The sequence below is a fragment of the Mesoplodon mirus genome (assembly GCF_964341445.2).
Source record: "Mesoplodon mirus genome assembly, chromosome: 3".
Classification (NCBI taxonomy): domain Eukaryota; kingdom Metazoa; phylum Chordata; class Mammalia; order Artiodactyla; family Ziphiidae; genus Mesoplodon; species Mesoplodon mirus.
Genome location: NC_138978.1, coordinates 119413641 through 119425314, shown reverse-complemented (window position 1 = coordinate 119425314; position 11674 = coordinate 119413641). Strand labels below are relative to the sequence as shown.

Here is an 11674-nt window from a genome sequence, read left to right as displayed (position 1 = left end):
CCAATGTGGGCGCGTCTCCGCCTCTTCATTCAAAGCCAACCCTTGTTAACCTTCTGTGCGCTGTAGCGCGCGCGCCAGCTTAGGCAAACTCTTGCTGAGGCTAGAGCGCGTTTCAAGGGGCCGGCGAGGAGGGACGTATTCCACTGTCTAGGAGTTGTTTTAGGGAGGTCGTGTCTTTCGTGTCTGTATTGGTACAGGGTAGAAAGCCTTATTAAATCTTTGGAAGATTTAAATATGGGCCCACGCCTTTTGCCCAGAAAGAGGCCAAGTGAGGCACGGGAGAGGATCCACGAAGTTGTCCAGCCATCTTAGGCACCATTGCTCCTTTTTCTTTGCACATCTAGGGATATAGCGAGGGGAAGGGACAAATCGCCTCCTGGGACCACCCCCCACCCCCACCCCCCCTTTAAAGAACCTCAGATGGCGAGCTCGATGTCCACCTTGGGGTTGGCCCCTGTCCCTTTCCGCCCCACACCTTCGTTCTGGGCGAACGAAGGTCATAGTCTCAAAGACGAAGTAATGAGGTGGTTGCGGCCCATACAAAGCACCTCTGTTCCCGAACCCTTAGGTGGGGTGGGGGAGGGGAGAGGCAGGTGCGCGGCCTTGGAATCGTGGGAGCCGCCGCCGCGCCCCGCCCCGGCTCCGGGGCTCTGAGAATGCCAGCTAGTTCCATTTTTCCCAGCCGCTGGTTAGAGGGTGGGGACAGCGAGTCCAACAGCTTGGCCGGTTTGTCGATGGTCGCCGCCAAGGGGCCGCGCAGCGCTGGAGGTGAGAACTTGGCTACTGGGGGTGGCAGAGGGCGTACAGCGCCCTTTGTGGTACTGGATTGTGCAGAAGGTCATCCCAGACTGGGCAGAAACAAGCCGCGAGCATCCCAGGGACACCCGCTGACCCAGCCTGGGGCTCTCGCCCTCCCTTTCCTGTCTTCATCTGAGGCGCAGCGTCTCCTGGCGGCCAGATCTGGAATCGCGACAGGGGAGACCCTCCTTCCCTAAGCAGACAAACTTCGAGGCGCGCTCCCAAGACCTCACTTTTATTGCAGTTCTGCAGAGACAGGCTGTGCGCACCTCCCTCAGCTCCGTCCAGCTCCCAGACACTCCCAACCCCAAGATGCCACTGCATGGGCGGGTCCCCAGGGTGCTGCTCGACAGCAAGTGGAGGTGCCCGGTGTCAGTGTCTTAAGACTCCTGTTCCGTAGCGTCCAGGCCCCAGCTCCTTCAGTCGCCGCGGGGGACTCCAGGGGTCTGCCTGTTGAAGTCCTAAGTCCAGGTTGGAGGCAGCGGAACCTCAGGAGAGGTCAGAGGTAGAGCGAGGACACTGCTGGGGGCGGCGGCGCAGGCCTGGGGTGTGGGAGGCCGAGAAGAAAGGTCAGAGGTCCCCCCAGACCACTCGCCCCCCCAGCCCATCCTCAGCGCCCCTCCTCCCCTACCTGGAGGGTACCACTGGGGGCGGGATTCCAGCTCCAGGGCCAGACAGGTCAGCCGAAGGGCGCTGGCCGTGAGGGTCAGTAGGCAGTGGTTTTCTCGGGGGTGGGGGCTTGGTGGGCCCCTGAGACTGAGAGAGAGAAGGCAGGAGGCCAGCTTGGGAGGGGGTATCATGTTGCCCACCTCCCACACACTGGTGCTGGGGAACACCAGCTTGAGGGGCGGCACCAGAGGACACCTTTGTCTGCAAACAAACCTGTCACCATTAAAGATGCCACTGGGGTATGTGCCCTTAGGCACAGGGGGCATCTTACTACCAGCACCACTGCCGAGGCTACCAGCACCACATCCCTGGGTGGGGGGGAGAGGCTGTGCCCTTCTCTCCCCCCACCGTTACCTTCGGGTACCTCACCACCGGGTCAGCGGGCAGAGGGCGGGTGGGGGGATTGGGTCGGTCAGCCAGCTCAGCCTGAACAGAGAGAGGGGCAGTGACTGTGAGAGCACAGCCAGGAGCAGTGGGCATGCAATGGGTCTCCCGAGGGGTTCAGGTCAACATGCAAGGTCAGCCAGGGGGCAGGAGAGATTGGGGGCATGCGCATGGGGCTTGAGTGCATGCCAGTAGATGCCTTAGGGGAGAAAGGTGTGGGTCACCTGTGGTGTCCCTGGCAGACTGCAGTCCCACCACTGACCACCAGATGGTGGTAGAAACCAAGGCAGGAGGCTCACCCTTTGCTACTTCTGGGGAGTGTCTGAAGGCTGAGGGGCACCCTGGTCCCCTAGTGAAAAGCGCCACTGGCAGGGAACAGGGAGGAGAACTGCAGTTGGGCACCAAACCTCCCACCTGCCCTGGGCCAGGGTAGGGCCTGGCCCAGATTTACCTGGAGTCTCTTGGGCACAGGGTCAGGAGGCAGCCGCCTGGAGGGAGGGGCCGGGAAGCCAAGAGCACTAGCCTGCTGAAAGAGCAGGAGGAGCAGACAGGCAGAGTGGGGGGCGAGGTGGGGGAGAGGGAGCAGAGAGACAGATGTGAGCAGAGAGGTGTTAGTGCTCAGGGATGGGCAGCCAGGGCCCCGGGGGCAGTGGGGCTGTGCATGCGGTTATTCAGTTTCATGCAGAGGGGGGTGACAAGTGGTGGAGTGGGCGTGCAGACCACCTCCACACACACACTTCTGTCATCAGATCCAGAGGGCTCAGGGCAGGGGCACTCACCGGCCCTTCTACACATGGTGACCAGGGCCTCATCAGGTCCTGGCACACTGAAGGCCACTCTGAGCACCACCCCCTCGTGCCCTCCAGGGGGCATCACTGCTGGGAGCACAGGTAGACCCACCTTTCAAAGCCACTGGCTAGGCCAGCTCAAAGAGCACAGCACTCCCTCCTCTAGGTGACTGCCCCTCCCCAGTCCAGGCTGGACTCTGCTTCTCAGCCTGCAGCCAGGGGACGGGAGGGGAGGGCTGGCCCTGACTCCTCTGACTGACTCTTGGGCAATGCAAGTCTTTCTCTGAGTCTAGAGCCTTCAAAACCCGCCCCCTCCCCCCAGGGCCCAAGCTGGATGCCTGGCCAGGACAGGGTCCTCTCTCCTCTGGCATGCAGACTTACCTTGGCACCTGGCATCAGCAGAGCCCTCTGCGGGGGTCCTGGGCGTTCGGGGGGACCAGACTGGGCTGCCCTGAACATGGAGAAAGGCAAGGAGAGAGGGCCCAGACTCAGACCCTGTTCTCCACCCATTTGCAGCCTTTGAGTGGAGTTAACCCTTTGTGGCCCATTGGAGCACGGTGTAGGCCAAATCAGAAGTGGGAAGGGGAAGCTGATCAGCCTGAGGGAGGGCCCCACTTCAGCACTGGGGTTCCTGGAAAGAAATGATCCTAGCACCCCAGCTTCCCCATGTGGGTCTACATGTGAGGTGAAGGGTTACGGGGCACATGTAGGGAAGGGAGATGTGTGTGGGGTGTGGTCTGGGGGGCTTGGGTTCAGAATCAGGTGTCAGGGGCTGCCCAGGGACGGGGGTGGGGCTCCAGAGCTGCTGTCCTTAACAGAGCTGTGGAGAAAGCTGGTAGTGGGGAGGCTGGTACCTGTATTGGCAGCTTGGTCCCTTAAGCTGGCAGAGTCTCTGGCGCAGGCGGGCACGGTGCCAGTAGCTGGCACCAAGCAGCACCAGGACCAGCAACAACAGGAGGCTGAGGGGCAGCCCTGTGGTCAGGGAGCTGGTTGCTGTGGGTGAAGGCAGGTTTGAAGGTGGGCAGGGCTAAGAACGCTACACCCAGGAAGAGGTGGGGGGGCAGGGAGGTCAGGTGATCAGAGTAGGTGAAGGGGTCAGGGGTCACACAGAGTCAGGGAACCAGCAGCGAAGGGGTCAGAAAAAGAGGGGCAGTGAAGGATGCCGTCTCAGCTGCCCCTGTCCCCCACCTCATGCTACCTCTGATGTGGGTGGTGCAGTCTGGGGGCGCCCAACCCTCCTCACAGTGGCAGTGTCTGTTGCTGTCGCAGACCTAGGAGGTACAGGTTGAACAGTGAGGAGCTGTGCCCTCTGGGGCCGTGTTTCCCTGTCCCCAGCTTTTCAAGATCTCAGATGTCCGCAACTGGAAGGCGTGCTGAGAATGATAGTGTGGAGGGCACCAGCGTTCTGGAGAGAGAGACTCTTTATCTGTGCCAGAGAAAATTAGATTGAACTCACATTGTGAGTGCCTTCTATCTGCGAGGCACTGTGCTAGAAGCTTTCATACTCATCTCATGTGCCCCCAGGAAGTGGGTACTATTATTATGCCCGTTAGTTAGAGGAGGAAACTGAGCTCAGAGACGTTAATAATCTGCCCCGGATCCAACAGTTAAGATGTGGTAGAGCACAGATTAGAACCCAGGTGTGTCTTTTCCTTCCCAGAGGCTCCCTGCTCCCCTTTCATCTCCCCCCATGCCAACTCACCCCATGCCCATGGCATTTGCTTCGACATTCCTGTGTTCCCAGGATCTCCACCGGTTGGCATTGATGGTCGATGCACACCTGCCCGATGGCGAGAGAAGAGCAAAGATCACCTTCTCAAGAGCTTTACTGGCACCGGGAGGCCAACACAAACGAAGCCCACCCCGCTTTTACAGGTGGGGAAACCAAGGCTCAGAGGGTGACGGGACTCTGCTCCATCAGAAGTGAGAATCTGAACTCCCCTCAGAGTCTGCACCTTCTTCACCGGTGGCTAGTGAGGCCTGGGCGCTGCCTGCAGCAGTCCAGATATCCCTCCCCACCTGGTGCTGCCCACCTAGGCTGCTCACCAGGCCGGGGCCACAGGCTGTGCCAGGCAGAGTCATCAGGGGCTGGGCCACGTCGTTGCCCAGGTCCAGGTGTACCCAGCTGCAGTTCAATTTCAGCTGGGTCCCGTTGGCTTCCAGCATCTCCCAGTGAAGATCCCGGGCTGAGCCCAGCAGAGGCTGGGCCCTCCCTCCCTGGCACTGGAGCTGCCCACAAATGGCATCTCTGGGGTTAGGGAGGAGGTGTAGGGTAAGTGGGGCGGAGCCAAGACTCCCACAAACCCAGAGGAGGAGCCAGGTTCCCTCACTTACCTAGGGGCACAGGACACATAGCTGCCATCAGGGCTGCGCCCACAGCTCCCAAAGGCGTCCCCCCGAGTGTTGGCAGTAAGGAGGCAAAGTGGTGCGGCGGGCTGGGCCCCAGGCCCCCAGAGAGCCTGGCACTGCTGGGCATAGGAGGTACAGCGTCCTTGCACGCACACAGCCTGTCCACCAGCACACGGCTCACCGTCCCCCAGGCTGACATCAGGGGGGCACTGGGAGCTGTCTCCTGGGCAGAACTCGGGCAAGTCACAGTCACCTCTGGTAGAGCGGCATTGCCAGCCAGCCGGGCGCAGCTGTGGAGGGTGGGTAAGCATCAATGTGGGTGCTGGGCCAATCCAGCCAGGCCCTGGGAGTCAGAATGACCTTTTCCATACTGGCCCCTGGCAGGTGGGCTCTGGGCGGCCAGTCCAGTCTGTGCCCACCTGGCAATTTTGACAACAGAGTCCATCGGACGCACACTGTGCCCCTGGCCTCAGCTGGCAGGTGAAGTAATCACAGCAAGGATCAGTGCAGTCCTATGGGCAAGGGCACAGAGGGGCCAAGCATCAGAGCAGGCTGGGCCTGAGGGCCTGCCCTAACCCCCTCCCAGAGCCTGAACCCAAAAGGATGCACACAGCAAAGGAAGGCCAGAGCCCAACAATCTATGTGCAGTCCCCGCAGACAGGGAGGTGGGGAGAGGGATTCCTGAGGCTTGGAGACGGCTGACGAGCCAGGGTGAGGGCACAGAAGTGAGTGGGGCAAGGCTCTGGGTGAGGGGCTCACATCTGGGAAGCCACAGTCACATTGCTCGCCGGGCTCCACCAACATATTTCCGCAGACACTGGCCATCGAGGGCAGACCGGAGAGCCGTTCAAAGAGGCAGCTGCCCATTCCACCCAGGAGGGCTTTTTCCAGGGCCTGTCGGCTGCAGTTGCTGAAGTTCAGGCCTGGCAGGAAGCTGGCGATGGTGGCAAGGAAGGTTGAGGCTGCGGACGGCTCCCTGCCCCCTGCCCCCTGCCCTCTCCATCCTGCAGTTACTCACTCTGTCGAGGCCTCCATGATGCAGCTCTTGGCTGGGGCTGGACCTGGACAGGGGCAGCTATTCCCAGGTGAGTCATGGCCCAGGCCTAGGCTGTGGCCCAACTCGTGGGCTATTGAGGAGGCGACTCCCAGGATGCTTGTGGAGTGGTCCTGTCATTGGGGAGGGGATACCCCAGGTCCAGCACCAGCCTGACTGCTCCTCTTCTCTCCTCATCTGACCTCTTGGGCACTGAGCAAGCACCGCCTCCCTCCTTAAGTGCTTCTAAAGTAGGAGGAGAACCCAGGCCTGGGTGGCAGGAAACCTGGGTTCTAGCTCACCTCTGTTACCCATCTCTAACTATATGGCCCTGGGAGAGCACCTTTGTTCTTTGGGCCTCAGCTACCTCCTCCTCCCCCAAGAAATGGGAAGAGCTCATAGGTGAAGACACTAATGAGCGGGCCACAGGCGAGGGTATCCTGACAGCAGAGGCCACGTCATGCACCCCGGCCCTCTATACCCTCAGCTTTGGGGTTGGTAACTTTGCTGGGGGTTTCAGTGAATACATGGGGCCACGTTTGGGAGGAGCTGAACGGGAATGGGGAGGAGACGTGGAAATAGCTCACCATGTTCACACCTCCTGAGAATTCAGGAGAACAGATGGAGTTCTGAATGGCCATGCCCACCATGGGCCCAGAGAATGAAGTGGCACTGCGGGATTGAGAGGGCAAAGGTTAGGGCCCAAAGCCAAGGTGGCCAGAGCTTCAGGGTCTCAGGTAGGGAGCTGGGATGTGAAATTTGCCAGGCCGGGGCAGGGCCGGAGCAGAGCTGGGCCCCGCTGGCTGAGCCTGGGGGGTCTTACGTCACCAGCTGGGCACTGTCGTGGGGCACCCGAGGCAGCAGGTCTGTCCGGCGCCAGCGGAGGAAGCTGTCTAGTGTGAGACCTGGGTGCTGGCTTATCTCTATTAGGTCACGCTGGGTCCAGGCCTCCAGGCCCACTAGCGCCACCCGGACATTCAGAGGCCTGAAGAACTGAAAGAGAACTGGGGCTCAGGAGAGGGGTTCCCATGGTCGGGGGCCATAAGGATGCCGCTGGGTCCCATACTCACTGTGTCCAGGAGGAGGGCCACTTCCAGGGTGCGGTTCAGCAGGCTCTGGAAGTCCCGGTACCTCTGGACCTGTGGGTCAAGAGAGGTGACCGTGAAAGGCAGCAGGGCAGGCAGAGGTCAGGGGAGGGCTTGCAGGGGTCAGCAAGCTCACCTCGGAATGGTCAGCCACAATCACCAGCTCAACAATCTTGGTCTCTGTCACCACGTCCTGCCTCCACTGTGGACAAGAGGAAGGCGCATCAGGCACACCCACCACACACCGCCAGCAGCCGCGTAGGGCTGCCCAGGCTGTGTCCACAACCACCCTGTGTGGTCAAACAGGAGAGTGAAGAGCCCATTTTACAGAGAACCACTGAGAACCTGAGAGGCCAGGGACTTGCCCAAGATAGACAAAGAATAGGTTTAGAAGCTGCGAGTAGAGCCCTGCTTTTCTGGCTTCAAATTCAGTGCTTTTTCCAAATTGAAAAAAAAAGAATAATAGCCAACACCATCAAATACTTAACGTATGCCAGGCAGAGTTCTAAGCATTTACATATATATAGGTATGTATATAGATTTATTTAATCTTCACAGTAATCCTCTAAGGTAAGTAGTTTTATTATCCCCATTGAATAAATTAGGAAATTGGCTTCTTATTGCTTTATGATCAGTAACTATGTATTTGCTGTATCCAAGTGAGAGCTCTCTGCATTTGGATCATAAGACAGATGAGGAGTTTGAGTCAAGAATCTGCATCCAAATCCTGGATATACCACTTATTAGTTGAATGGCCTTGGCCAAGTCACTTAACCTCTCCGAACCAGTTTTCTCACTAAAATAGAGCTACAGATAGCACCTACCTCCCAGGGTTGCTGGGATCAGTAAAGGAGATAATGTTCACAAAATGCCTGGTACTGGGAAATTGCTCCATTAGCAGGAGCAGTTGTTACTGTGAACAAATAGCTCTGAGGGCCCGGGGGCCAGCCCTGGGGACAACAGAAGCCCAGCCCTCCTGCCATTCATCCTCACCTGGAGAAGGTGACGCTGTCCCAGGGGGTGCTCTGGTGGAGCCTGAGTGGGCACAGATGTGGGCCAGCTCAGGGCACAAGTGTGGCCTGGCAGGAGGAGGTCTTGGAGCCGGGAGATAACAGGGGGACCCTGAAGGTCCCCAGGCCCCAGCTCCAGGGAGTAGCTTCTCTCTGGGGACAGGATCACCAAGCCCCTATGCAAAGATGCAGGAAGTCAGAAAACTTTTCAGCTCCATGCCTCGTTTACACTCACTCTCTACACCTTCTTGGAATTGACCCCTTGTACCTGAGCCCGGAGCAGGTGCAGACAGAGACCCAGGAGTCGGCGTGGCCCTGCACTCTTCCATGGTAGCAGCAGTTCTCCTACAGCAGAGAAACATGAGTGCCAAACTTGAAGGCCAGGCCAAGGTTTCAGCCCAGGAGGCTAGCCTGTGGGTGAGGATAGGCAGTGTCCTCCCATTCTCCAGGGGTGGCACCTTCCAGTCGCCCCTTTCCTTCTTCCCTTGGGCCAGAAACAGGGCACAAGATGACCTGACTCACCAGAGTGTGTCCCTCACTGACCACCCGGGTGCCATCAGGCTGGTACCACACCAGGGTTGGACGGCCTGAGACTAGCTCCCTGTGGAATGAAGAAGAAGGAGGGCAGTGCTCCCAGGGTGGTGCAGTGACAGCCTGAGACCTGGAGGTGGTAGAAGGGTGGCTGGGGGCTGGGCAATCCCTGCAAGCTTCCTGCTTCCCCTGGAGACAGCAGAGTATGGTGGTTGGGCCACAAACTCTGTCAGGCTATCTGGGTTCCAATCTAGTTTTCACCACCCACTAGCTGTGTGAACTTGGGAGAGTTATTTAGCCTCTCTGTGCCTTCTTCATATATGAGGCCAATAATAATACATAATAGTATCTACCTTATAGAGTTGTTATGAGGATTTAATGAGTTCAGGCTCTTAGTACCTGGTACATCGTAGATGCTATATAAGTTGTTAGCCATGTTATTGTTAATGTTACCACTGTCATTATTACCTATTCTGTAGCAGCTCCAGGATATGACTCTCACCATCCAACTCCAATTTGATCCGCAAAGCCTCAGGCAGACTGGTCTGTGGGCACCAGAGGGCATGTCACCTCCCTGGCCCTGTCTGAAACTCCTATCTTCTCTAACCAGAAAACCTCAGGCCCTTAGGAGAGCACCAATGATTAGATCATTGGTGGGGGGATCCTGAGGGAGGGGCCAGGAAGCCCTGCCTGGCCTGGGGTATTGTTCTGGGGGGTTGTGTGGGGAGGTCAAGGAAGGTATCCGAGCCGCCCCTTCTCGGCTTCCTGCCCAGAGAGGAAGCATCATGGAGGACCCAGTCCAGGCCCCAGCCCTTCCTCTGACTCAGCTTTAGAATTGGGAGGGGAGGGTGTTTGGTGAGGCCCTGACCCTCTCAAAGTCTCCCCACTGAAAAAGCTAACATGAGACCAAGAAAGCAAGTTTGGCCTCAGAATTTCCCAGTGGAGATGGAAGGGTTTGGTGGGGCTGAGGCAGACAGATGTGTGTGCAGTGGGGAGAGCGAGATAAGTGAAGCCAGGTGCTGGGGTGTGGAGGGAGAGGCAGCCAGACCTGGGATGGCCATGCTACAGTGAGGTCCATTCACCCACTCCTCAGCCAGTCTTTGCCTGGAGACACCTGATTATTCAGGGTGGTGGGTGGTGGGGGTGTATTTCTTTTTTCGAGGGGAGAGAGAGGCTCACCTGAAGTACCTCTGCTAGGCTGAGCGTGAGGTTGTCCTGAAGGATCTGGGGCTCCGAAGACCCATTCAGGGCCCTCTCTGGCCTTGCCTGCTTCTCCTCAGTGCCACCTGCAGGGTTCCCAGGACACCCCAAGAGAGTGCTGAGAGAATCAGCACCACGGCTGGGGGTGGCTGGTGCCCTCTGACCCACCTGGCTCCCAGCATATCAAGGCCCTTCTCTGCTTGAAGAACCCTTGCATTGCATGCTGGGACTTAAAGAATACTAGAGGGAGGGGGCGGGAGCTTCTCTCCAATTTTTCCCTTTCATCCCACCGACCCATCCACAAGTCCCCAAAGAAAGAAGTTCAGTTTGCCCAGTCTGTGGCCCCCCCGTCCCCCTCAGACCAATCCCAGGTTCTCACAGGGACCCTCCCCCTGTTTCTACCCCCTCCCAACCACCTCCCCCCAGGAACGCCCCCTCTCAGGACTGGGCGAAGACTTGTGGCCCTGTGCCCACTCACCCTCCCTTTCCTCACATCAGAGATGCCGGGAACGCCCATTTCTGGGTAAGCATTGCAAACACCCCCCCCTCCCTAAATACCCCTCATGCCCAGTTAGGCACACCCGCTCCCCACAGCCTCCGCTTCCTCCCGGAGTCCGCCCCCCATCCCCACAATGGCCCTCTCTCCTCCGGACACTCCACCCCCGCCTGCCCTCTCGGCCCCCAGCCCAAGACAGCAGCGGGAAGTGAAAGTTCCAAGGAGGAGTTGGTGTCCCAGCCTCTTTCCTGGCCAATTTTCCCCATTCCTGGCTCCTCCCGGGCCCCCTCCCGTTCAGCCAGCTTTCTGGTGGCATCAGCACCAGGGTGAGGGGTGCCTGGCCGCTCAGGTCTGGGATGGGGGCCAGGAAGTATCCTCTTCGCCAAACCCTAGGAGACGTGCCTACTCGGCGCCCTGGCACCGGGTGGAACGGTCAGCTAGGCCCCAGAGGAGCGAAGACATCAGTCCTGGGGAGCAGAGACCCTCTACCGCGATCCTGAGGGGGCGCTGGGCCAGGCCCTGCGGTGCCTGGTCCCGGAGCCTGAAAGTGTCCGCGGGGACTGTGCAGAGGATGACAGAGTAGGGGGCGCCGGCATCCCTCCTCCTTCCCTCCCCACTCCATCGCCCAGTCTCTGGGCCCTCGGCCCAGGACAGCCGACCAGGGCGGGCTGCACTCTGGTTGGGGTCTCTCAGGGTCTCCGGCCGACCCCAGGACCCCAGTGCTTCCCGACTTCCCTGCGCGTCCTCCCAGTCCGCCCCCCGGCCCACTGCTGGCAGGGTACTCACCTATATCTGGGAGCGGCCGGGAGGGCAGAGGGCTGCCCGCCCCCAGGAGCCCCAGGGCCCAGAGCAGCGCCAGCCGCATGGCAGCGGCGCCCGGGGTCGGACGAGGGCAGCAGGTGCTGGGCGGAGTGCCGAGGAGCCGCGGCTGCCGGGTCTGCTTCGCTCACCTAGCGGCTCGGCGCAGCCACCAGGCCCCGCCCCGCCCCCTCCCACCCACCAGAGCCAGGCTCCGCCCTCGGAAGGCCCCGCCCCCACAGCGCGCCTGGTCCCAAAGAGGCGTGGACCTAGCCCATGACTCCGACTCCCGCACGGCCAGCGCTGATCTGCACAGCGGCGTCCCGGCTACTGTGCAAAATAGGAGCCGAGGCCCGGTCCGACCGCCTTGGGAGTCGCGCCTCCACCCGGCCCTGGGTCCCGACGCCTTCCTAGCAGCCTCACTGCCCTCTGGCCTCAAGTCAGCCGCCCCGCTCTGTCGGATCAGGCGGGCCAGTTCTCCCGATTGCCCGGCTCACCCTCCCGTACCGGACCCCTGCGAAGCGCGGGCAGCA

At 59.8% G+C, this 11674-nt stretch overlaps 1 protein-coding gene across 11 annotated transcripts; it reads right to left on the bottom strand.

Annotated features, from left to right (window-relative positions):
• Positions 1-1011: 1011 nt before the first annotated feature.
• Positions 1012-11325, bottom strand: ADAM15 (ADAM metallopeptidase domain 15). 11 transcript variants are annotated; one of them, XM_082613432.1, is made up of 23 exons: positions 11130-11325; positions 9827-9933; positions 9116-9192; positions 8639-8777; positions 8385-8461; positions 8100-8292; positions 7243-7308; positions 7092-7160; positions 6845-7014; positions 6609-6693; positions 6007-6155; positions 5748-5922; positions 5408-5500; positions 4974-5278; positions 4686-4887; positions 4342-4419; positions 3838-3910; positions 3494-3632; positions 3021-3090; positions 2303-2377; positions 1822-1893; positions 1430-1554; positions 1012-1340 (listed from the first exon to the last, which is right to left on the bottom strand). In XM_082613432.1, the coding sequence occupies exons 1-23, from the start codon at positions 11206-11208 to the stop codon at positions 1298-1300; spliced, it is 2661 nt and encodes an 886-aa protein (XP_082469558.1). In that variant the 5' UTR covers positions 11209-11325; the 3' UTR covers positions 1012-1297. The 11 variants fall into 11 exon arrangements, 8 of the variants coding, with proteins under 8 accessions (XP_082469558.1, XP_082469559.1, XP_082469560.1 ...); XM_082613433.1 differs by having other exon boundaries at positions 8639-8717; XM_082613434.1 differs by lacking the exon at positions 1822-1893.
• Between the last annotated feature and the right edge of the window lie 349 nt (positions 11326-11674).

Bases quoted from the DNA above. Each gene is read 5' to 3' on its own strand.
- ADAM15 (XM_082613432.1), bottom strand. From the start codon at position 11,208: ATGCGGCTGGCGCTGCTCTGGGCCCTGGGGCTCCTGGGGGCGGGCAGC. The intron at 9,934-11,129 runs GTGAGTACCCTG...GGAACCCTGCAG, and splicing joins CCGGCCGCTCCCAGATATAG to GTGGCACTGAGGAGAAGCAG. The intron at 6,694-6,844 runs GTAAGACCCCCC...TCAATCCCGCAG, and splicing joins GACAGTGCCCAGCTGGTGAC to TGCCACTTCATTCTCTGGGC.